Source organism: Hydra vulgaris, chromosome 14, assembly GCF_038396675.1.
Source record: "Hydra vulgaris chromosome 14, alternate assembly HydraT2T_AEP".
In the NCBI taxonomy this organism is placed as follows: Eukaryota; Metazoa; Cnidaria; class Hydrozoa; order Anthoathecata; family Hydridae; genus Hydra; species Hydra vulgaris.
Genome location: NC_088933.1, coordinates 41,973,405 through 42,000,797, shown reverse-complemented (window position 1 = coordinate 42,000,797; position 27,393 = coordinate 41,973,405). Strand labels below are relative to the sequence as shown.

General features: G+C 30.7%; 1 protein-coding gene and 1 long non-coding RNA gene across 3 annotated transcripts in view; one reads left to right on the top strand and one right to left on the bottom strand.

Moving 5' to 3' along the window:
* Positions 1-3,024: 3,024 nt before the first annotated feature.
* Positions 3,025-27,393, bottom strand: part of LOC105849176 (nephrocystin-3) — a 31,710-nt gene continuing 7,341 nt past the window's right edge. The window contains exons 2-4 of one of the 2 annotated variants that reach the window (XM_065817137.1): positions 19,668-19,919; positions 13,269-14,570; positions 3,025-5,398 (exon numbers count right to left, since the gene is read on the bottom strand). In XM_065817137.1, coding sequence (XP_065673209.1) covers positions 5,034-5,398; positions 13,269-14,570; positions 19,668-19,917 — 1,917 coding nt within the window. In that variant the 5' untranslated portion in view covers positions 19,918-19,919 and the 3' untranslated portion in view covers positions 3,025-5,033. Of the gene's footprint in view, positions 5,399-13,268; positions 14,571-19,667; positions 19,920-27,393 lie in introns of those variants that run through there. The other variant, XM_065817138.1, reaches the window with a different exon arrangement.
* On the top strand, positions 16,649-18,848 carry LOC136090457 (uncharacterized). The gene is made up of 2 exons (XR_010643436.1): positions 16,649-16,796; positions 16,980-18,848. It is a non-coding gene; the product is annotated as an uncharacterized LOC136090457 (long non-coding RNA).

Sequence of the window (27,393 nt, the reverse complement as noted above, 5' to 3'; positions counted from 1 at the left end):
AGATCGAGATTCCACTCCCTCCTTAGTGTTACGTCAGCGTTACACTATAATCAGTGGCCTTGGTTAATATATATTATAATTTTAGATTTTTAACATCAAAACAATTCAATATAAGTTACAATAAAGATTTTCCTAAAATTTTTCTTGATATGGAAATATTTCCGTATCAAGAAAAATTTTAATTCTATTTCCTAACTAAGATTTAACCAATTTAAAAAATTTTGCTTGTCGATTGATTAAAATGCAGAAACGATTTGATATTTAAAATGTTGGAACTCTATTAAATGAAAATTGATCATCCTTGATCCTAATGCGTTTATGCACCTTTGATCCTATGATCAAAGGTGCATACACACACACAAACAAAATGTTTAACCAATAAAGTAACATGTACAATATGTCATATTGTTTTTAAATAAATTTTTTTCTTCAAAATTGTAGCCTTAAAAGTAGATTTTATACTATTTTGTGTTTTTTTTGTCCTCCTAATACTTTTATATAATATAATTGTATTCATATATGTATATATATATATATATATATATATATATATATATATATATATATATATATATATATATATATATATATATATATATATATATATATATATATATATATATATATATATATATATATATATATATATATATATATATATATATATAGATATATATATATACATATATATATATATGTATATATATGTGTGTGTGTGTGTGTGTGTGTGTGTGTGTGTTTGTTAATAAAGTAGATTTAAACCAGTGAAAATCACTGGTTTAAATCTACTTTATTACTGGTTTGTTAATAAAGTAGAATTAAAAATCTTTATAAATGTTCTTCCAAAATTTAGGAATATAGCAAAACTATATAAATATTTTTCATTTTTTTACAGTTAAATATGGTGTATCATAAAATGAGAAAAACCGATAGACCACCTAGAGGTAACGTTAATGAAAATGAAATGCGAGTAGCTGTTAATGCAGTTTTTAATGGCGGTACAGTTTATCGTGTATCTAAAGAGAGGGGAATCAATTTAATGACACATAAGAGATATGTAAGGAAATGTCAATTAAATCCAAGTACAGTCTGCAAACCTAACTTCATTACCATGCAAATCTTTACCAACAAAGAAGAAACGTCTTTATCAGACTATCTTTTAAGGGCTTCACTATGGATTGTCAACCAAAACAACACGAAAACTTGCCTATGAATTTGCAATGACTCTTTCTAAACCCATTCCTAAATCCTGGAAAAGTTTACAAATTGCTGGGAAACAGTGGCTTCGTGGATTTATGTTACGTAGGAATGAGTTATCTTTACGAAATCCAGAAGCTACTAGTATGGCACGAGCATCTGCTTTTAATCGTTATACAGTCGGAGAATTTTTCACCAATCTAAAAGATGTTTGTCTGCGACACAAATTTCAGCCACAAAACATATATAATGTTGATGAGACAGGTCTTACAACCGTTCAAAAACCAGTTAAAGTAATTGCTGAAAAAGGAGATAAACAAGTTGGAAGGATAACTTCAGCAGAAAGAGGGACATTGGTAACAGTTTATTGTGCAGTTAATGCAATAGGAAACTCAATCCCTCCATTTTTTATTTTTCCAAGAGTTCATTTCAAAGGAAGTATGTTAAGTATGGTGGTCCAACTGGATGTGTTGGGGTTGCAAACCCATCTGGCTGGATGAATTGTGCAATGTTTTTCGGGTGGATGAAACATTTAATTCAAAATGTGAAATTTTCACCAGCTAATCCAGTGCTTTTACTTCTTGACAACCATGAGAGCCATGTTTCAATTGTGTGTTTAGATTTAGCTAAAAAAAATGGCATAACTATGCTGTCCTTTCCACCACATTGTAGTCACAAGCTGCAGCCATTCGATCGGTCAGTTTATAGGCCTTTGAAACGTTATTACAATACAGCCTGTGATGTTTGGGTTGTATCTAATCCAAGACCGATGATCATATATGATATAGCTGCAGTTGTAAGGAAAGTTTATGCACAAGCTTTTACTTTGTCTAACATTTCTGCAGGATTTGCTGTGACAGGAATTGAACCCTTTAATCCTAACGTATTTTCTGATAATGAGTTTTTGGCTTTATATGTAACAGATCGTCCAGAACCTTTTACTGCCAACCCATTTCCAGGTGTTATTGATCCAGTTTCTGCTATTGTTCATGCCCCAGCTTTTAATCAATCATTGATGTCAAGTCTGTCATCAGGGCCAGCTTGTAGTGTATTGCCAATTCAACCTATATCTGACCCTGTAAGTCAACTATCCAGTGTTTCTATTAATATCTCTCATCAAGCAAGTCTAGAAAAAATTAGGCCATTTCCGAAAGCTGGATCAAGAAAGTTCATTAAAGGACGTAAGCGTCAGCGTACCCGATTTCTCACAGACACCCCTGTTCGAAATGAACTAAATAGGCTTCAGGAAATGAAAAAATAGTCTCAGTCAAAAAAGAAAAAACATGGAACGCAAAATAAGATCTTCATGACAAGGAAAAGAAAACTTGATCTTGAAAGTAATGAAAAAAACAAACGTTGAGTCTCAGTAAAAAATAACATTTTTTTCATTGATTTTTTCTTTTAAGAAAGATAAATTTGTAGTAAAATTAATAATAACTTTATTGGTATTTATTATAGACATAGTTTTGACGACTTAAAAATAATTCTTACACATTTATGGTATAAGTTTGATCTCAGAACGTGTATACACACATAGGATCAAGGATGCATATAGGTAGGATCATGGGAGCATACTGGTATGCACCCATGATCCCAATTGAGGGTTCTTAGTTTTTATAATTTTAAATCTACTTAAAATATTCTGGTAAAAAAAAGATTATTGAATTATAATAAGGTATAAAATTTGCTATTATGTACTGTTACTTTAGAGATCGAAATGAAAACATATATTCAGTAAATTGGCCTGATAGATTTTTAGGATCATGGGTGCATACTCTCCCCTAATGTTTAAATTCTAAAATTTATTTTGAGAAAAACGATTGAGCCTTCTCTCTTCTCTTCTCTTTTTAAACTATAAAGCTTTTACAAAGATGGTTATTTAAGCTTCAAGCTTTTTTTTTCATTTATTAATCATCAATTAGTTAAATGATCAGATTTTTAACTAAATTAATTCCCAAATATTAAAATTGTTGAAAAGAATTAAAATAACAATATTTAAAATATAAAACAAAGTTTGAAAAAAAAAATTCTTCTCATCATTTAAATCTTTTTTCATCAATGCACTTAGCTATCCAATATTTAGTATACAGTGTGTTCGCGTTCTCTTTTCCTAAAATTTCTTCTTGCATAGTTTCTACTTCTTTTAGCAACTTTTCGGCGTCATCAAATTCAGATCTATCATACAAACATCTCGCAATCCAATATTTAGTATTAAGTGCGTCTACATGTTTAACTCCTAAAATTTCATTTTGCATATTTTCTAAATCACTAAAAACTTTTTCTGCTTCGTCGAATTGTTTTTTCTCATATAATGATCTGGCAATCCAATATTTAGTAATTAGTGAGTTTACATGTTTCATTCCTAAAACCTTATTCTGTAGAGTTTCTACTTCTTTAAGTAATATTTCTGTGGCATCAAACTGTTTTTCTTCATACAAACATCTTGCAATCCAATATTTAGAGTTTAGTGTATCCGCATGTTCATCCCCCAAAACTTCTTTTTGCAAATTTTCAGTTTCTTTGAATAAAATTTGTGCATTATTGATTTGCTTTTTATCAAATAAACATCTTGCAATCCAATATTTAGCAATTAATGTTTCCGCATCTTTTATTCCTAAAACTTCTTCTTGCATATTTTTAACTTCTTGAAATATTTTTTCTGCATCATTGAATTGTTTTTTGTCATAAAAACATCTTGCAATCCAGAACTTTGATTTTAATGTATCCACGTGTTTTTCACCTAAATTTTCTTTTCGCATATTTTCAACATCAGTAAATAGTTTTTCTGCGTAATCGAATTGTTTTTTGCAATATAAGCACAACGCAATCCAGTATTCAGTATTTAATATTTCCTCACTTTTATTTCCAAAAACTTCTTTTTGTGTGTTTTCTACTTCTCTTAATAATACTTCTGCAACGTCAAATTGATTATTTTCAAAGTAGCATTTTGCTATCCAGAACTTTGTGTCCATTGTTTCTTCGTGTTTCGAATATAAAACAATTTTTTGATATTTTTCTACTTCTATTAATAAGTTTTCAGCATCATCAATTTTTTTCTTTTTATACAAACATCTTCCAATACAGTATTTTGAATTCAGAGTATCCAGATGTTTATCTCCAAAATGTTCCATTCGCATATTATAAACATCTCTCAATAACTTTTTTGCTTCATCAAACTGATTTTCATTATATAAGTATCTTGCAAACCAGTATTTAGTACTTAGTTGATCTTCGTGGTTTTCTTCTAAAACTTCTTTTTGTAAGTTTTCTACTTCTGTAAATAATTTTTCAGCGTCATCTAACTGTTTTTTATTATATAAGCATCTTGCAATCCAGTATTTAGTGTTTATTGTATCTAAATGTTTCTCACCTAAAACTTTATTTTGAATGATTTCTATTTCTCTTAATAACCTTTCCGTTTCATCAAACAGCTTTTTATCATGCAAACATCTAGCGATCCAGTATTTAGAATTTACTGAGTCCGTATGTTCTTCTCCTAAAACTTCTTTTCTTGTAATTTCTAACTCTCTGAATAAATTCTCTGCATCATTAAACTGCTTTTTTTCATATAAGCATCTCGCAAACCAGTGTTTAGTATTAAGTGTATCTACATGTTTCTCTCCTAAAACACCTATTTGCACGTTTTCAACTTCTATATATAACTGTTCAGCGCCATTGAATTCCTTTTTGTCGTATAAACATATTGCAATCCCATATTTTGTTTTTATTGTATCCTCGTGGTCTTCTTCTAATACCACTTTTTGCATAACATTCACTTCTTTAAATATTTTTTCCGCTTCATCAAAATGTTTTCTTTTATACAAACACAAAGCAATTTAGTATTTAGTAGTAAGTGTGTCTACATGTTTCTCTCCTAAATTTTCTTTTTGCATGTTTTCTACTTCTATTAATAATATTTTTGCATTATCAAATTGTTTTCTTTCATATAAACCCATGGCTTCTGACATTGTTTTCTCAACACGCATTTTCAAGTCATTATATTCCAACTTCTCACGATAAAGATCTTTTCTAAATTCTGTGGTTTTCTTTATAAAATATTTCTCTGCAATAACTTCGGCACTTCCATCGTGATCGTTATGACTCCATTTATTCAACACATCTATTGATACTTTTAAATCATTATTAAAAGATGTTTTCGATTCATAAAGGCATTGGATAAATAATTTTCTATCACCGTACTCTAAAAGAAAGTAAAAATAAAAATAAATCGAGTATAGTTAAATATTAGTTTGTAAATTTACAAATTTATAGCTATGATTGTAGACGCATACCTGTATATTTTAGTATGAGTGTTTGTGTGTATATATATATATATATATATATATATATATATATATATATATATATATATTATATATATATATATATATATATATATATTTATATATATATATATATATATATATATATATATATATATATATATATATATATATATATATATATATATATTAGGGTGGTCCGTAAAAATTATAAGTTGAAATGTTGTGCTCCCACCCCCTAGAATTGTTCGTTTATATGATAAGATGTTTGTGTAAAAATATTTATACATTTGGTTGATGTTTAGAGGTCGCCCAAGCATGTTCTATAAATGTTATTTTGGCTTATTTAAAAAAAAAATTAGTTTATGAAACTTGTTCATGAAACATTGAAACTAATCAACACTTTCACCTTGTGGTCGATTCAGGTGTTTAGTAATATCAACCATCAACTAATTAAGTAATAAGTATTCTTTGATGCATGTTGGTTGACGTCATTTAGCATAAACGTCATTTTTCAAAATATTAATGCGTGTTTTGTGAGATATTTACCAGTTAATGCAATAGAAACGTCTCACTATCTGCAATTCAACTCAGTAAATACAATACAAGGAGTCAAAGGAATCTTCAAACCAGGAATAGTGAGTATAAATTTATCGTTTCATTTTGTTTTTTGCTCCTTGACCAGTTGAAATTGTATTGCGTCATTCGTTGTATTTGTAGGCAGCGCAAAAAATCAATTGCTGTAATTTTTTTTATGCATTGAAAGCAATTTACTACTTATTAATTTTGCATCACTCAACACTTTCTACAATTAATATGAATTTCATAAGCGATTGACCATTTTATCATTTTAAGAAATAGCCTATGGGCCTAACGCATGTCCCATCGCACTGTGTAAACTTTATTTGTTCTTTATTTCACTTTGTAGGCGAAACATGACAACACGTAGTAAGTCGGCACTATATCTCCTGGGTGAACCAACTACTGCAGTTTCCAGCATCCGCCTTGCATCAAATGGTGAAGCACTAGGGCTTTTCTGTCATCATCATCTCAATCTTGGACTCATAACACGCCAAGCATCATCGTATGTGATTGAAGAGGTGACAAAAGTCTGGAACATTGCTCGTATTCCAACTTGCCGGAAGGATCATGCCATTGCCAAGTTGGAGCTATTGTATAAGGAATGGTCAACTCTGAAAAAGCACAAAACACGCCAGTCGGAGTCGCATACATCAAATGAAACCCAATTTTGTGGCAAAATGAACGATCTCCTTGATATCGCTCACGCTAACGCTGTCACGATGATAAAAATCCAGGAAGATCTCGAGTTTCTTGCCGCACAGCGGTAACCTGGTCGACGAGGTTATATGGGCTCAATCGACACAGCACTGGTAGCCAAGGAAGAACGGAAGGCAAAGCGTACTGAGCTGGAAAATGCTAGAAGAAAACGAGCGAAGGACCAATGGGCTCAGGCTTCAGCCAGTGCAGTGTTGGATGAAAAAGACTACATCAGTGAAGAAGAGCGCATCGATGATGATGGTGAATTCAGTGCGCATAAGTTCTGTACTCCACCAAAAAAAAAAATAAGAGCAACGAAAAAAGTAATAACACCTCAGTTAGCTGCTGCATTAGATCGCACCAAAATGAGCGACAGGAAAGCCACTTTCGTCATTGCTGAAACTGCTCAAAGTTTGGGATATGACATCAGCGACTTCAGTATAAACCGTAGCACTATAAAGCGTGGACGTGAGAGATATCGGTCGGAAATTGCAGCAGCTTTGAAGAACAATTTGTCAAGTGATGTACCGTTGACAGTACATTGGGATGGCAAGTTAATGCAGGATCTTTGTGGCAAAGATCATGTTGACCGCCTTCCAATAATAGTTACAGGTTTTGGTGTCTGTCAGTTGTTGAAGGTAAGCAAGATGGTTGGTGGAACAGGAAAAAATCAGGCGTCAGTGGTAGTCCAAGCACTTCAAGAGTGGAGAGTCCAAGATCGTGTTATTGGAATGTGTTTCGACACAACCAGCTCAAATACTGAAATTCACATTGGGGCCTGTGTTGAAATTGAGCGAGCACTTGGCAAGGATTTGCTGTACTTGGCATGTCGCCATCATATAATGGAGCTGTTGGCCGGAGCTGCATTTACAGCAAGCCTTACCCCCTCGTCTGCCCCAGAGGTTCTGCTTTTTAAAAGATTTCAGCAGAAATGGTCCGTTTTGGATCAGACAAAGTATGAGACAGGCTCAGAGTTGGGTGAAATTCCGTACGCAGTGAAGCAGGAAACACTGGAATTTGCTCATAGCCAGTTGCTCCGTGAGTCAGTGCGAGACGACTATTGTGAACTCCTCCAGCTGTCCATCATCTTCCTCGGAGGTTCACCCAATCCTGCACGTGGAATCAACTTCATGGCACCAGGTGCCATGCATCACGCTAGATGGATGTCGAAAGTTATATACTCACTCAAAGTCTGGATGTTCCGGTCACAATTTAAGCTCACAGCATTTGAAGAGAAAGGCCTCCGTAAGATGTGCGTCTTCACAGTCATCATATATCTGAAAGCCTGGTTCACTGCACCACTGGCTGCCAGCGCTCCTCGTAATGACCTTCAACTGCTTCAAAATCTCTACAGCTACAGGCAGTTTGACGAAAAAATTGCCATAGCTACTTGCAAGAAGCTTGAACATCACTTGTGGTATCTGTCGGAATATTTAGTGGGCCTTGCCTTTTTCGATCCAAACGTTTCATCCGAGACAAAACGAAACATGGTGGATGCACTACAGTCCAAACAATCTGTTCAACCTGGTCCAAAACGAATCATTCTAAAAGCCAGCGAGTCATCGCAACACAACTTAGAGGACTTCGTAACTTCAAACACTCGTGATCTTCTCAGCAGTCTCCACATTGGTTCTGATTTCTTGTGCGCGGACCCCGAAACATGGGAAGGCAGAGATGATTACAAGCAAAGCACAACAATTGTGAACAAACTTCTGGTCACAAATGACAATGCTGAACGGGGTGTAGCCCTTGTGCAGGAGTTAAATAAACTCATAACCCATGATGAGGACCAGTTCCAGTTCCTTCTGCAAGTTGTGGCCGATCACCGACGTCGCTACCCGGATTGCCTCAAGTCAACACTGCAGGCACAGACTGTCTTATAGGCCTGCTAATTTAGTCATTACTGTGGTGGTTTTGAACATTGAACAATTACAACACACTACACTAGTAATACTATATCTCTACACTGCCATTACATTAACTATGAGTTACAAACACTAATAAGAATACTGTTGAACTGTCACTTCAGTCAATTACTCTTTTCGGAATAATCGTAATCGGTGTTCATGTTTGCTATAGCCTATAAAAAGACAAGCTGGGCGACCTCACAACACTGTCTGATTGCATAAATATTTTTTGCAGGCTCTCTTGTTACCCAAAGGAACATTTTAAAAGGGTGGGAGCTTAACATTTCAAAAAAAAATTTTTTATTGCTTTAAGGACCACCCTAATATATATATATATATATATATATATATATATATATATATATATATATATATATATATATATATATATATATATATATATATATGTATGTATATATATATATATATATATACACACTCATACTAAAATATACAGGTATGCATCTACAATCATAGCTAATATGTATGTATGCATGTCGGTATGTATATTTATATATGTGTATATATATATATATATATATGCATGTATCTATATGTAAGTATGTATATGTATGTATATGTATGTATATGTATGTATATGTATGTATATATATGTATGTATGTATGTATGTTTGTATGTATGTATGTATGTATGTATGTATGTATGTATGTATGTATGTATGTATGTATGTATGTATGTATGTATGTATGTATGTATGTGTATATGTATGTATGTACGGCCAGCGCTATGGGAGGTTGTGGGGTGTGTGACGCCCTTCTACCCCCTCTCCCAACCCCCACCCTCCCCCATCAGTGATTTTTTTGTTCATTTAGTCGGCAAATGTAGGCCCTTTAGACTTTTCAGTCGGCAAATTTAAATCAGGCATATCTCGACAAATTTCAAAAAACGAAGATTACAATCATAGCTAATATGTATGTATGTATGTATGTATGTATTTATTGACTATTTATTATGGCCATGAATCTATTAAATATCAGAGCATATTCACATGGAATAGTCTCTTCTCACAGTTAAAATCTGTCGCTAAATTTTCCAAATTCAAGAAGTCTATTCAATTTTTTATTAAACAAATATTCTTCCTAATTCCTACGCTACTCTACTGCTAGCTATCTACTGTCCATCTTAACTGTATTTGCTTCAATGATGGTTTATATGTATGTATGTGTATATGTATGTATTTTTAGTCGGCAAAATTGTAATCGGTACCAAACTGGCTCCCTCCCCCCCCCCCTCCTCCTACGTTTCTAACGCGACACTTACTCGAGTTGGCCCTTATTTATGTATGTATATTAGGGTGCAGTGAAATTTTTTTTTATAAATTCAATTTGCCTGAGTGTGCAAAAGTTGTCTATTCATGTCAGAAATACTCTGTAAAAATTGCAATGCTCTATGAAATTATCTTGAGGTGCCCCAAGGTCTTTGAAATTCCCCAAAATCCCCAAAATGTGACCTACTGACTACGGAGTACGGAGCACAGATTACCGAGATAGACTAAGACTTTTTTTTGAATTTGTGTTTCTCTGGGTGATATAATAATATTATTATTTTGTGCTATATAATTAAATGCTATGATACTGCCATCTGGCGCGTGAATGTGCATGTATTATTATGTAAAATACAAATGGCGTCAAACAAACAACACCGAATCTAGCAGATAATTATTAAAATTATCCTTTATTTTTGCTGTGTTGTCTTTGTATGGTTAGATCATGGCAGAAAAGATTGAAACTGTACGAATGAAGAAATCACTCACTCGCAATGATAACATATGCCCAGTATTTGGCATCATTTCACGGATGAGCATAAATGTTTTGCCAACGTATGCAGATATCATGAAACATTTTATATCAGTAAGAAAAGAATTGTCTGATGGCCATGAAACAACCAGAAAGATATCTGTTAATCTTGAGACAATATGGCACAGAGCATCAATTCCAGTAATATCCCGTCAGCAAATAATAGCTAAAATAAGAGATTACCATGACAAATATCGCTCACTTCTGAAACCGTTTAAACAGAGGTCCAAGGACAAGGAGTCACAATACCTGAACAAAGTTGAAAACTTCAAAATTGACTAAAATTGAATTTTTGATATTGCTTCATGTAAATGTTAAGACTTTTCGACATGTGCTTATGAAAAGAATCGTAAAGTTCCACCAAATGAAATAATATTCCTTGCAGATCAAAGAACAGAAAGGAAAATGGTTATTGGCAACGTTGATATTAAAACAACAAAGCAGCAGGAAAAGAAACTGAAAAGAAAACTTGCAGATGAATTGAGATTTTATAAATGTGAATCAATTACAAATACTGAAACTTTGAAATCACATCCAGATTGTAGCTTGGGGGATGATTGCAATGATGTCACGTTAGCTGATTTAGATAAAGCTATCACCGAAAGAGATAGTTATGAAGATGTTGACTTCATGACAGACTCGTCTAAGTCACCATCATCAACTAATAATACAAGCTCACAAGAAATTTTGAACTCTCAAATGCGAACTCCACTACCAACATTAGCTCGTGAATGTGATCGATCGGATCGCTCAGCTGCAGCATTAGCATCGGCTGTTTTGGTTGATTACGGCGTTATTAATGCACATGACTCATCTGATGTTATTGACCCAAGTAAAATTCGTAGAGAAAGACAAAAAAAGAGAAAAATTTTACAAGCTGGTGCTGCCAAAACATTGGAAGAGTTATATTTCGATGGTCGAAAGGACAAAACTCGAAGCCAGATTATTAAAGGAAGCAAATATCATCTAGCTTTGGAGACCAAGGAGCACGTTATGTTAATAAAGGAGCCTGGTTCTGAATACCTGGGACATGTTAAAACATCACAGGGATCTTCACAAAGTATAAAGATTAGCATTATATCATTTTTGAATGCAAATGCTATTGATACCAGTTCATTGGTGGCAATCGGATGTGATGGCACGAATGTCAACACAGGTAATATTGGTGGTGTTATTCGACTTCTCGAGCTTCGTTTCAACAAATCGCTACACTGGTTTGTATGTTTATTACATATGAATGAGTTACCATTGAGACATCTCCTGATTAACCTGGATGGATCTACACATATGCCAAATTCATTTAGTGGTCCATTCGGAAAATTATTGAAGAACATGGACTTGCCAATTGTCAGCTTTCAACCAATCGAAGGAAATGTGTTGTCCAGCATTGATGCACATGATCTCAGTACAGATCAAAGGTACTTGCATGAAATGTGTCAAGCAATATCCAGTGGTCAATGTAGTTTTGAATTGGGTAATCGAAAACCGGGACCCATGTGTCATTCTCTATGGATAACAACTACTTGTCGTATCCTCCGGTTATATGTATCTGGAGAAAAGCTAGACATAAACTTGACCATTTTTGTAACTTACATACAAAAGGTATATGCACCTATTTGGTTTGAAGTGAAGTCTAAGCATTCCTGTACGGATGGCAGTCGTCATCTCTTTCGAATGGTGCATTATACCAGATACTTCCCTATCGAGCTCAAGAAAATTGTTGATCCTGTAATCCAAAGAAATGCATACTTTGCTCACCCAGAAAACTTATTAATATCAATGACAACCGATGAAAGACCCCACATTCATCAATTAGCACTAAGACGTGTATTGGCTGCAAGATCGATATCCGATAAGACCTATGCTAAACCTACAGTTAGATTGTTCAAGATACCACCGTTAAACTTTGAAGCAACAGATTATACAGACATAATCAAATGGTTATATTATAAAAGTGCTGAACCTCCAATGTTCAGATCAATTGAATCGACTCAGCTTAAAAACAGCATTCTGACCTCAGAAATGCTACAATTTAAAAGCTTTCCATGCCACACTCAGTCTGTAGAAAGAGGCGTGAAGCTAGTCACTGAAGCCAGTATGGCAGTCAGTGAACCTCAGCGTGATGGCTTTATTCGTGCAAGAGTCGCGATCAGCTATAAAAGTCTTTAACACAAAATCTGATTTCAAAATGTTCAGTTTACGTAGCAGCCTTTCAAAATGACGTTCTTGAAATGATTAACTGACAGAAAATAAACTTGAACCAGAATTACTTAATTTTGTTTAAAATAATTGTTATTCTTAATTTTTGTAATTTTGTAAAAAAATTGTAATTTCTAACTTTTTGGGGATTTTGGGGGATTTCAAAGTCCTTGTGGCACCTCAAGATAATTTACCAGAGCATTGCAATTTTTACAGAGTGTTTCTGATATGAATAGACAACTTTTGCAAACCCAGGCAAAATGAATTTCAATCAAAAAAAAATTTTCTAAATTTTTTTCCGTATGTCACTTTTTGGGGATTTTGGGGGATTTCAAAACCCTTGGGGCACCTCAAGATAATTTTCTAGAGCATTGAAATTTTCACAGAGTATTTCTGATATGAATAGACAACTTTTGCAGACCCAGGCAAAATGAATTAAAAAAAAAATTTTTTTTTAATGTTTTCACTGCACCCTAATGTATATTTACATATTTAAAGTGAAAAGCAAATACCATTTTAAAATTTACCTCACCCGTATTTTTGATTAACGTATTGAAAATGAAAAGGTTTCCACTTATTAACTTACCTAAAACTTCTTGAAGCCAATGTTTCTTTTTATAAACAGGCATTTTTAAGTTACTAATTAAGCATAAAAAACTTTTATCTCTGCCATATTCTAGCCCAGTAACAATAGGTAAACAAATATGCAACCTTTCGTTGTTTAAAACTATTTGAGGACTTTCACATAAATACATATGAACAGAAGCACAATATTTCAATAAAATAAAATGACTAAACTTGTATTGTTGACTAAGATTAGACATTTCAATTAAATTTGTCTGCACTAAATCAAGATTATGTCTTTTTTCTTCTGAGGAAATAGAATCTTTACAATTTTCTAACAAATTGAATGCAGTTCTGCATGCTTCTAACATTGATAGATATTTAAACTGCATCAATTTATACAGAGGTTTTGATTTGTTTTCCATTTGTAAAAAATAATAAAAAATTAGTGTTAGTATCTCAGTAACAGTTGTCACAGAGACAATAACAAGGTTCAAAAGTGTTTTGCATACTGCTTTTAAGTAAAGAGGAACTGATAACAATGCTCTTGCTTCAAAAGATGATGCGAAAACTTCATTTAAATCATTTTTTAAATTGGTACTAGTCAAATTATTTTCCATATAATACTTCATTCCTATGTTACTGCAACCCATAACTTGAATGTTTATAATGTCATCTTTATCATTACACACACTCCGATATAATGCCATAGCTTGAACTCTTCCTGCAATAACACAATTCACTTCTCTTGAACTAAGTACATGCTCTAATGCGACCAACAAAGGAATATCACTTGGCTCATTCAACCTTTGATGTATTAACTTTTTTAAATAATTGAATTGATCTAATCCATCCATAACTATTGTAATTGCCCATTTTGAAGAAATTTCAGGTCCCTTCAGAATGTTTCCATAAAATCTCTGTATAAGTTCATTTATGCTAGAAATGTTTTGCAATTCATTTATCTTGTTGAAATCAAAATAAAAAACAAAATCTATGTCTTTCCAAATAATTCCCTTTGCCCAAAGGAGAAGACATTTCTTGAGAAAAAATGTCTTCCCAATTCCAGCAATGCCAGAAACTAAAAGTATTGGATGCGTTTGTTCAAATACTTCATTAAATATCACTTTTTTATTACTGTTTTGTTTTTTAACAAAATCCTCCCACTCGTTACCATTCTCACAATAACTATCATCCACTACAGCCAAATTCAAATGACTTGTAAAAAGATTAACAGAGTTGTGTGTTTGTATGTCCTGATTATTTTGTTGCTTAGTAGCATCATAAATTGAAACATAATGGAGTTTCAATCGAGCGATTTCATCTGAAAAGATAAAGTTTTAAATTTATGATAAAAAATTATAATAATATAACTTAGATGTTCTATATATAAAAGTAAAGAAGATGTCGAATAATAAAAAGTAATGGATCTAGTAAACAATGATTTTATTAATATAGAAATTTTCTTTATTAATAGTTACAACATTTTTATCTATATATAAATAGAAGTCCTTACTCTAAGTAGTAATCCTTATGAGAATTGTAAATGCCAATGAGTATTTCATACTATAGTTTACAATTCTTATAAAAATTTACAATTTACAAATAAAAATTTACAAAAATTTACAAATTTACAATTCTCATAATCAAATTACTACTGACATTTTCTAAAAATTTTTTGCTTTTTTTTATCTTATATTTTTAATTTTTTTCTTTTTAATCTATTGGTATTATATTAGCAATAGATTAAAAAGAAAAAAAATTTAAAGTGTTTAAAAAAACCATTGAAATTTAAGAAAAAAGAAGTTAAAAAATAAGAAAAAATTTAAAAATAAAAAGCTGTAATCAGAAATTTTAAATCAAGTAAGCTAGATCGACCACCATAGGCACATGTTACACCCCAATGGGCACACCAAGGTTAAATAACATTGTTATTCAGATTTTATTAATGTTGGCATTAACGTTGGAAATAAAAAAGGATGTATAACATTATACCACTATTCCCAGTGGGCACGGTACGTTTTCAAAACGTTTTTTGGACGATTTTATTAGGTTTAAATCTAATAAAAACGTCCAAAAAACGTTTAAAAAACGTACTGTGCCCACTGGGTTACTACTACTACTACTACTACTACTACTACTACTACTACTACTACTACTACTACTACTACTACTACTACTACTACTACTACTACTACTACTACTACTACTACTACTACTACTACTACTACTACTACTACTACTACTACTACTACTACTACTACTACTACTACTACTACTACTACTACTTACAAACAAATAAATAAACCCAGTAACTGCCATAATCTTAAACTAAAGATGTAACCGCGAAGATCTTGTACAAAGTTTGGCATATAATATTGAGTTTATTTATAGTAATTATATTTATAAAGAAAAGAAAAAATCAAGTTATATTAGTTAAAAAAAATAAGTTAGTAACTAATTTTTATTACAGAGCAGACACGAAACCCGGTCTAAAAGAGGAACTATGTGGGAAAATAAAAATAAAAAGAAGTTGATAAAATACTTTTTGAAAACATCTCTGAAAGAGGCTCGCTTTATTTTTCAATTAACCTATGGACCTAATAAAAAAAAATATTTGAATATAAATAATTGTGTACATATGGGTACATTACATAAACATATTTGAGAAACTTGGCGCTTACAAAGTTTTTTTCTTTTTGATTTATTTGCAATATTATGCTAAATTGCTTTCGTTGCTAAAAACTTGTTTGTGTAATTAAATGGGTAATTTAAGACATTTAAAACCTAAAATTTAAAGTTTTTGTAAAAGTATTTACTAAATTTTTTTTTTTGTTAGAATATATATTTTTTTATTGCAGATTTTCGTTTTTAATGTGACAAACATTGTGCACTTTTATTTAATGGAGCACCCTTCCAACAGTTCAGCATTTGTATTTATATTTATCACCTAATTCAGAAAAGCAATAAAATAACAAAGCTAAGAAAACATCAGTAAAATAAAGATAGAAGATAGATAATCATTTATAGGATTATATTTCTCCGATGGATTAATCTTTGTAAAGTCTACATGAATATACTTAAAAACATATGAATATACATGAATATACTTTCTCTGATGGATTAATCTCTGTAAAGTATACATGGATATACTTTAAAATATATGAATACACATGAATATACTTTCTCCCATGGATTAATCTTTGTAAAAGATTAATCCATGGGAGAAAGTTTCGACTCACGGGTAGACGTTTCCACACCTACCGTGAGTCGACACTTATCGTAAGTTTTAAATACTGACATAAATTTTGCAAAAAGTAGTAATGATTTTTTTATTTTTATATTTTGTGTATCAACAACATCGTCATGCACTTCTATTACAATACATAAAAACCGCAATACATAGTTACTTATATGAACTCAATGGGTTTATTACGTCAGCCTATGAAAATACTTTTTTTTTAAATACCAGCTGTTAGAAGCGTTTCAAATAAAACAAGGAAATTTAAGAAGATAACATAAAATTTCATTTCTAAATTAACTTAATCAGGTAAATGAAACATGAATTATTATTAATATTATTAAAACAACTCATCATTATAGTATCAATGTAGTATTTTTGAATGTACGATAAGTATGAACTAAAAAAAATGTCATTGCATACATATCGTATGTTAAATGAATAATCAATTTGTTTCTTTTTTACTATAAAAATAAATAATATTTTACTTAGATTATTTTACAATGGCACGAAAAAAATATAAAACAAAAGTTTGTAGTTCAAAACGAAGACTTCAATATACAGATAGTTAATTGCGTGATGCTATTAATGCTGTTAAAAAGGGTATGGTTGTGTAAAAGCGAGCAAGACGTTCGGAATTCCTATCAGACGCTTCGTGATAAAATATCTGGAAGAACTTCTTTGAAAATACAATACTGCGGGTATGATTCAGTTCTAGATGAGCAAATTGAAAACAAGTTAGTTTAGTGGTTACTAACATGCACCAGAATGGGATTTGCCATGTCTGTAGTACAGCTATTAGATATTGTGCAAAAATATTTTAATTCCAACAATATAAAAACACAATTTACTAACAACCGTCCTTGCAAAAGGTTGGTTTTATGCATTTCTTCGCCGTCACAAACAGCTCAAAAATGAGGTGAATACTTAAACCGAGCAAGAGGAGGAGTAACTGAAAAAGCCATAAGAGATTGGTTTTCTGAAATTCCGAAGCTTTTAAGAGAAAACGCTCAATATTTAAATGATTCGATGCGCGTTTTCAGTATGGACGAGAGTTGTTCTCAGTTGTTACCAAAAACTAATTTATTAATTAGTGAACGAGGAAAAAATACATATGAAGAAAATGCTCGAAGTAATAAAAAAAGCATCACCACTTTATTTGCAGTAAATGCCAGCGGAAATTTTGCTCCATCATCAACAATTTTTAAATATGTTCGTCTTTCAAATAGAATTATAAATGCTGCTCCATCAGGATGGGGTATTGGAAAAAGTGAAAATGGTTGGATGACCGCAGCATGTTTTTTTGAGTATATAATAAACGTTTTCATCCATTTTTGATAAAAGAAGAAATTACTTTACTAGTTATTATTTTTTTTTGATGGTCATGCGTTGATGTGCGTTAATTATAAAATCAACTGATGAAAATTAATACTAAAGGATTATCATGCGTCACATTTTTCTATAAAACTTAGTGAGTTTTGCTCTAAAAATGGAATAATTCTTTTTGGTTTGTTGCCAAATGCAACGCATTTTGCAGCCGCTCAATGTGGCAGTTTTTGGGCCAATGAAAGGAAAGTGAAAATCGTTTTGCCGACAATGGCACATTGACCATGAAGGACAAGAAATAAACAATGAAAATGTACCAGAAGCATTAAATTCTTTTACAATTGATCCTTCTATAGCAAATGATATTAAAAATGGTTTTAAAAATACCGGAATTTTTCCATTTGATGCGATTAGTGTTGACTACAAAAAAATTGTTTAAAAATTATCGAAGTCAACGTTGCTCCGGCTCTTTATTTAGAAGAGAACCATTCAAGTGTGACTTTATTAGCTTACTCTCCCATAACCTTTATTAAAAAGTACATTGATTTTAGTATTTTAGAGCAGTTTAAATTGGCTGACGAACATTTAGGTTAGATAGGTGATCTTGAATACCTCTTGCTGTATGATTTTTGGAAAAGAGCCTTATCTGAAGCATATAAGACCATAATTTTACCTGATGAAATACAATAGGGTAATAAAAATCTATCAACAACTTGTAATTTAGAAAATGTGCAAGGTATAACCGATATGGAAATGCCTGATTGCAATAATGCAGCTGTAATAGAACCAAATCCAGCTTGTTTCAGTTTAAAAATAGCAGCAGAAATAATAAATCCAATCGAAAGTGTTTTAATATGGCCAAACAACCAGTCCAATTGTCCAAGCACAAAGTAGAACGTTTACCATCGGTTGTAACATCTGAAACGTGGCAGCTAATTCAGAAGACAAAAGTGCAAGAAAAGTCAAAAATAAAGGATGAAAAATTAAAAAAGAAACAATTAGCTGGAGATAAAATGTCAAAAGTAGAGAAAGAAAGATTAAGAAAGAAACAATTGGCTATGGAGAAAAAGTTATGAAATGAAAAAACTAAAAAAGAAAGAGAAAACATGACAATTAAAAAAAAAAAAAAGTTGCAAAAGAGTCAGAAAACGAGTTCCATTTAAATGTTGATAATAATTATAAAATAAGACTTAGATAGTTATGATGAAACTCTATCCTCTCCAGTTTAAGAACTTAAAGGATAAGAATACTAAAGTAATGGAAATGCTTTAAAATCTTTAATTTTAATTCATAATAATGTTTTTATTAATATATAAATAGTGTTTATTTGATAATAAACATTAAATTTGTTTAATGTTTATTATCAAATGTCTTATTTTTTAATTTTATACCTAAAAATGTTTTATAAAAAAGTTACTAATGCATTAAATTTTCATTTGAAACCACAGGCGCATTTTAAACCAGACACTAAAGTAGATTTTAAGATATACGATAAGTGTCAACAATATACACGTTTATTAACAAATTAAGAAAACATTACAATTTTTAATAGTTTCAATTGTATGACTAATCTGGATTACTCTTGCGACATTCTGATAAAACCGCACACTTAAGAAAACATTGAATTTTTTTTTAAGTGTGAAAAACTTTTTTTTACTACTTTTTTTAAACACAACTTAAATTTAAGATTGTATAATAATAGAAGATAATCATTTTTTGAATTTTTGTAGTTTTCAAACATTTAAGAGACTTATTTTAGACAAAATTATGACATATCTCCATAACAACAATAAAAACTTTTATAATATACTTTTGATTTATAACAACAGTTTACTATAAAGTTGTTGTACTTACAAAACGTTTGAATTTCCTTCAAAACACCTATACATCCTAACTCTTTTAAAGATTTCTCTATCAGTGGGAAAAAATTACTCGAATTTCGTTTAATTAGCTCAGAAAGAAAAGTTTCCATTTTGTCTTCATTTGTCCCTTCATCCAGATCTACATAATCTATAATAACTGGATTTATTCCGGTACCATACGCAAATTTTTTCCATCCAGAAGACATATTGTCAATAAGAATAGACTTTATTTTTGGATCCATGTCTAAACAAACGCAAATATATATATATGTATATATATATATATATATATATATATATATATATATATATATATATATATATATATATATATATTAACAAAACATTAGGAGTCTTATTTTATTATTCTTTACTTTTATTTACCTGTTAATTTTTTTGAAGCTACTAGTACTTTTTTTTGGTGATTAAAAATAATATAAAAATTAAACATAAAAATTAAAAATAATATATTTTATATATAGGGTTGGGTTTCAAAGAAAGTACCTAAATAATCAATGTGCATGGGTATAACATAATCAATGTGCATGGGTATGAATTAATCAATTTGCATGATATAAATTTATAGTTATAACATACTAACCTATAATTAATCGACAAGAAATTATAATGTGGGCTATATATATGGAAGCTGCACATTGACAAAAAATGTAACATTAATAATGCTTGTATCATTAGAACCACGTTATATTTGTAGATGCAAGGTTCATATGAGCCACATTTGGAAAGCATATTTAAGTCATATGCTTGCAACTCTCATTCTGGTTGCTTTAGTGCGGTCTATGGGCCACATGTTATAATTATATATCAGCCATATAGTTACTACACCTCTTTAAGATGTGGCATTGGTGCCGTCCATGTGTGACTAAAATAATTATACACTATAAAAAAACAATAGCCACACTATACTCTAATAAGAAAGATTTACCTTGACTACATGTGGGAAAAATATATATAATGAATTTATGAATACTTATTCTTATACGATTGCAGATGTATAACCACATATCAGTTAAAATACTTAAAAGAAAAAATATTATTCTTTTTGCATTTTTTTATTCACATTATTCACATTACATATATACATGTAAGAACCTTTCACAAAATTTTCAACTTACAAAACGCACCAGACAACAAATAAACGAAATTACTGGTAACACTAGAAAAATGTCGTAATCTTTGCAGTCAGTTATTAAAGTAGATGATAATTTTTTTCTTGATCAAAAAACAATTGCTTCCGAATTCAATAAATATTTTGTATCTGTAGGACCAAACCTAGCCTAAAAAAATTCCAAACCCTCAAATATTAAAAAAATCAACATTTGACCCTCTAAGCTCGTATTTAAATTGTTTTGATATGTCTTTTGAAGAGTTTAAAAGTGCTTTTAAATTTTTTAAAGTTTAATAAAGCAGTTGGTCCTGATAATGTCAATGGGAATATTGATATAAGCTGTTTTGACGTTTTTAAAGTCATACTTTTCCATCAGGGAGCATTTTTAAAATGCATCAGGAAGTTTTCCTGATAACAACAGAATATACAATCAACTTTTAGCAAAAAAATTATTATATAACATGCAATAAGGTTTCAAAAAAAATAATTTAACAGAGCATACTATCATTCAGCTTACAAGAAGTATATCAGACTCATTTAACAACTCTAAATTCACAATTGGAATATTTATTGATTTAGTGAAAGTGTTTGATTCAATTAATCATAAAATTCTTGCTAAAAAACTACAATACTATGGTTTAAGAGGCAATATTTTAAAATGGTTTAAAAGTTATTTAACTAATCGTAAACAATTTGTTTACGCCGATGAAACATTTTAATCAAATTTGTAAAATATTACACCTGGAGTTCCTCAAGGATCAAAGGATTCCCAAAGGATTTTTGGACCTTTTCTTTTGCTTATTTATATAAATGATCGATACCTCGATAGCCTCGGATTTAATAACAATTATGTTTGCTGATGACATTAATTTATTTATGACACACAAAAGCATTTCTACTCTATTTAATTACGTGAAAATCAAGTTAATCAAAATATCTGACTGGTTTAAGATGAACAAATTATTTCTTAAAATTGATAAAACTAAATGGATTCTTTTCCATCCTTTTATCAAAATAATAAACCGCCATTTAACATGCCTCAACTTGTTATTGACAATATACAAATTAAAAAAGTAACAGTAACCAACTTTGCAGAGATGAAAATCTCACATTGAAAAGTCACATTAAAAACCTATCATGTAAAATTTCAAAAAAGTATGGGAATATCGTACAAAGCAAGAAATGTTTTAAATAAACATACTTTAGTCCAACTTTTTAGTTTTTTAGGTTTTAGGCGACATTCTGATAAAATCCCACACTTGAGAAAACATTGAGTTTTTTAAATTTTAACTTTTTTTTTATTATTTTTTTTAACACAACTTATATTTAAGAAATTATATCAAAGTTTTTCCATTTTTTGAAACAAAAAAATTTAGTTCCAACTAAATATTTTTTTGGTAAACATGTTTCTTTGCACAACCGTTCCCGACACATCGAATTCTCGCATTGCAACATTTCTGTGTGTAACTGTACTCAACACTTTTTACATTTTGCAACTTTTTATCGTTTGACTGTTAGTACTTGTTCTTCATTATTGTTTTGCTGAGGTCTTGTTTTGCTCAGCATTGTTCTGCTCAGGCATTTGAGTACTTGGTATAGAAAGTCTACGCTTTGCGTTAAGTTTAGCAACTTTCACGATGTCATTTGTTGCTTTTTCTTTATGTTTGAGGAACTCGATCAAATTTTCTTTGGTAATACATTTTCTGCCAAGTTTTGACATGTTGCACTGGTTCGACTTCTCAAAATGCGAATGATTTCTGGCTTGAAAAATTGATTCAACTCTTTCTCGATACTGTTTTTGCAATGCTCAACACATGCTTGATACCTATAAAAACTTGAAGCTGGTGTAGTTGAGAAAGATGGTAATTGGTGTGTAGTTGGTGTAGGTGCTGTGGCGGCTGTTGAATATTATAAAGCTGTGTCTAAGCAAGATTGTGTAGGTGCTGCAAAGGCTGCTGAAGTTGATGAAGGTGGATTAAACGTTTGTGTGATTGCTAATGCCTTATGACTTATGTTGTTTTTATTAAGTGGAAGTAAGACAGTGTACAGGAAACCAGCGATCTTATGCAAGCGTGTAAAACATTTACTTCTCTCGCAAAGCAGTTTGAGCAGCGGTGGAAAATTTTGTTTACCTAAACTGTTACATTTTGAGCCTTTGTAATACTTTGTAAGAATTTCTTTGACATGACAATAGACACCTCTATCCAATGGTTGTAGAATATGCGAAGAATGCTCTGGTAAATAAATCAAAATTATTTGTGTTTTTTGCACATCAATATCGCTTCCAAAGTTATGTGAGTTGTGTGCCCATCTAATACTAAAGTATGAATACCACTAATTTGCTCAGTTTTGGGTATAAATAATTCTTTCAACCATTCAATAACCGTATGTATATCGTGCTCCATCCAACCTGATTTTGAAGTTGAATATTTGGTGCCAATTGGACCACCTCTTGCCCAATCAGGACGAAAGTTTCTTTTGGCTTTGTATATCACAAATGGTGGTGCAAAATGCCCATCGGCGTTGCAGCAATTGTTTATAATACAATGAATTTTTTCATTGTTGCCAGTAAGTTTAAATGCACGTCTTGTCCCTTTTCGACACACTCCGATTGCTTTGCCTTGATCAGCCGAAACGTTTCATCACAGTTCCAAGTATGCGACCTAGAAGTTATACCAGCCTGTTGATATTGCTTGGCGATGCATTCAAAATAACGATCAATTATTTTTGGCATACAAGAAGCGGCTCTTCTAGATGCCAAGTTATCCGCTTTACTTGTTGAAATTTCTTTTGACCATCTCTTCATAAAGGCATAAAACCAGACTTTACCAGGCTTGCCATTTTTGAATAAGTGCAATTGATCTTCGCGTTTAAGGTAGCCGCATACAAATTCTAGGATTTCATTTCTAGTTAAGCCATAACCCCAGTCACCAAGTAATTGGAACGCATGCACCATCAATCTTTCTGTTTCATTTGAGAGTACCGTTGTTGTACCTGAGCCATGGAAGCCTTTGTTGTTGTTACTCCAACGTTGAAATTTTAGTGCGCAGTAAAATTTTAACGTTAGAATTTTACTGCTATCGTTATTATTTTACTGACTTTTTTAATATACAGTTTTTGGCGTTTATTTTTTCGGCGTTTTCAAGATATACAAAAATATTAACTTTCATGGTATCAGGAAATATTTGAATGACAAAAAGTTTTCTGAAGATGTAAACGAGAGGAGAAAAAAGACAAACTTTAAAAGGCAATGTAAAAACTTTGCAATTATAGACAACAAATTGATGTATTGCAAAAAAAATATTGGCATGGTGAGAAAAACTTTTTAACTAATTCAAAATTTCAAAAAATCTTAACATTTAAAACATGTTTTGGTTCTAACTATTGTTTTTATTTAAATGTCTACAAACAAACTTTTGTTTCTCGTAGGTGATTGTGACAATAGATCGAGAAGAGCAACTAAACATAGTTAAAGAAGTTCATGCGAGTCTAGGAACTTCAGAGAAAGCTGTTGCATTAGCAACAGTCACCTTGGCATTAATGCTGTTAGAAAGCAAACATCTTCAAGATTTTAATTCAAGCATTTAATAGTGGGGGATATCACAAAGCATATAAATAATGTGAGCTATGTCAGGAAACCTCCAACAGAAATCTTAAAGTCTCTCCTGCTTTAAAACCTGTTAAAGTGGAACAATAAGTAATGAAGCAAGTTGGTGTGGATTTAAGTCAATTACCTGAATCGAATGGATTTGTGATTGTTCTTATTGATTATTTTCTAAACGGACTGAAGCTGAACCTCTTAGCAACAAACAGCAGTATCAGTAGCAACCTTTCTCTATAAGGTTATATGAAGACATGGTTAATTTAGAAATGAAAAGAGGAATTGAAGAAAAACCTATGAACAATATTGTTTGTTCACAAAAGAAACAAAAAATTGATCATGACAGAAAGCATGCAACAGCATCAAAGTATCGTGTTGGTCAGAAAGTGCTTTTTAGAAATCTTAAAAAAGATGATCGGAAAGGTGCAAAAATGACTTTCTCGTGGCTGGGTCCATATGAGATTCTTGATATTTTATCAAATTCTACATGTTTATTAAGTAACAGTAAAGGAAATAACACATCGCAAAAAAATACTCTCTACATCATCTTAAATTTATTGAAAAGGAAAGTAATTCAAACATGTCTGAATTATCTTCAGAATGTGGCGATAAAGATGAATTCTAATGTCACCTCAACCTAATGAAGCATCCCTCCAAAGATATTTGCCAGAAAATTGCTGAAAAACTTGCACTCAAAATACTTGTTATGCTAGATCTTATTGATGGAAAAGAAAATAATGTACCTTTGAAAATGCATGCATGCAAAGCTGATGGAAATTGTTTTCTTCAAGCAACTTCGTTTTTGCTGTCAGGTTCTGAATGTCAACATGTATGTGTTCGCGATCAGGTTGTGAAACACATAACAACAGAACCTTGCTCCAGCCTCTTATCAGGATATTTAAATGATGACATGGATAGTTATCTTACCAAAAGTTGTATGGTCGCAGATGGTATATGAGCTATAGATGTAGAGATTCTTGGTACTGCAAATCTGATTGGAATTTATATTGCGGTGTGGTCATTCACAGGACAAAAACTAACATAGCTAAAATATACAGCTTCCACTAAACTTGACCAACTAACATCTCATACTATTGTTTAAGAAAATAAAAACAATAATCATTTTAATTTTGTTCTGCCACTAAAAACTTTAAAGTGAGAAAAATTTGTACTGAAATAAAATGTTGTTGGTTCCACTTGTTTTTCATGTTATTTTAGAAGTATTTACAGTCCTATTGGTAGGATATCTGAACCCATTTGTCAGATGTATACGTCAATAATTTATGGCCTTCAGTTATTGGTAAACTTATTTGATACATATATTTCAAAATGTAAAATCTTCAAGTGTTAAGAATAAGGGAAAATGCATAACTTTATATAAAAAAATGAATCAAAATCTAGCCTGGAAAGTAAACTATCATTTAATGTATGCATTAAATAATAAAAGTTTCACTGGAAGATTAATTGAAGTACCCTTAATTATTTAAAACATGCATATCCGCCCCTTCCACAAACTTTAACATTTCTTCTTTACTTGATGACAGTAAAAAAATAACATGCGAAATAAATTTTTGACATTGTAATTTTACTGCGCAGTAAAATTTTAACGGAATAAAATATTAACATGACACCGGTTTTGCTCTATTCATCAAAAGAAAAAAATAATTACATTTTACGCAAAGATAATTTTATTAAGCAGCCCATTTTTCAAACAAATTTTTTTAAATTTTGATTATCGCGGACCATTCTTATGGAACAAAATATTTTTTAAAAATTTTACTGAGGACTTTAGTCATCAAAGTAACTACTTTTCTTTAAAAACGAAAGCTTAAAGAACTCATTTTTACAATTGAAGATTTAACAATATGCTTTTGATATTTTTTAATGATCTTCCTTTTTAACCTCTGTTTAAACATGAATTTATAAAAATTATACATTTATCATTAACAACTGCAATCTACATATGTAAAAGATATAACTCATTTTGTATTTATGACGAAATAATTTAATTTAATTTATTTTTTTTGTTTGTCTTCAAGTACTCTCAAAAAAAATGTTTCTTACTTCGTTAACTTATTCTTTATCTAGTAAATATCTTTTAAATTTTAACACGAATTTTAACAATTTTAACATTTCAAATTGTAACATTTCTAGCGATACTCGACGACAAGACCATATGGTCTTCTACGAGCCCCCGCGTTCTTTTTATTTTTAATAACGATCATTATTTATATATATATATATATATATATATATATATATATATATATATATATATATATATATATATATATATATATAAATATATATATATATATATATATATATATATATATATATATATATATATATATATATATATATATATATATATATATATATATATATATATATATATATATATGGGTTGTCCCAGTACTGCCTAGCCTAACAACAAAAACACAAAAATTTTGAAAAAAATAACCATGACTGAAAGCCGTCACCTTCAAAAGCTTCACTCTGAAATTTTTTTTGTTTTTTTTGTTTTTTCAGATTAGCAACTATGTATATGTATATTTTACAAATTATTTATTAAAATTTATAAAAATATTTATAACTTTTAATAAATTATAATTAATTAGTTAAACAGAAATTTTAAGAACTAGTAAAGAATATTTTTCTTCTTTACATGAATATTACATTCATGATAGATACAGATATATATATATAAATATAAATCAAACCACTAATGTTATATATAATAAAAAAATCTGATCTTATCATCAGAACTTATAAAAACGCAAATATATAAACATATAAACATATATATATATATATATATATATATATATATATATATATATATATATATATATATACAAAGCAAATACAGATAGATATCTCTTTATAACAGGACAGAGAAAGTACAACAGTCTTACAATTAAAAAAGACAAATACGTGGTTGTTATAAAAAGTATTTAAATATATTATTAATATAAAATTTTATTT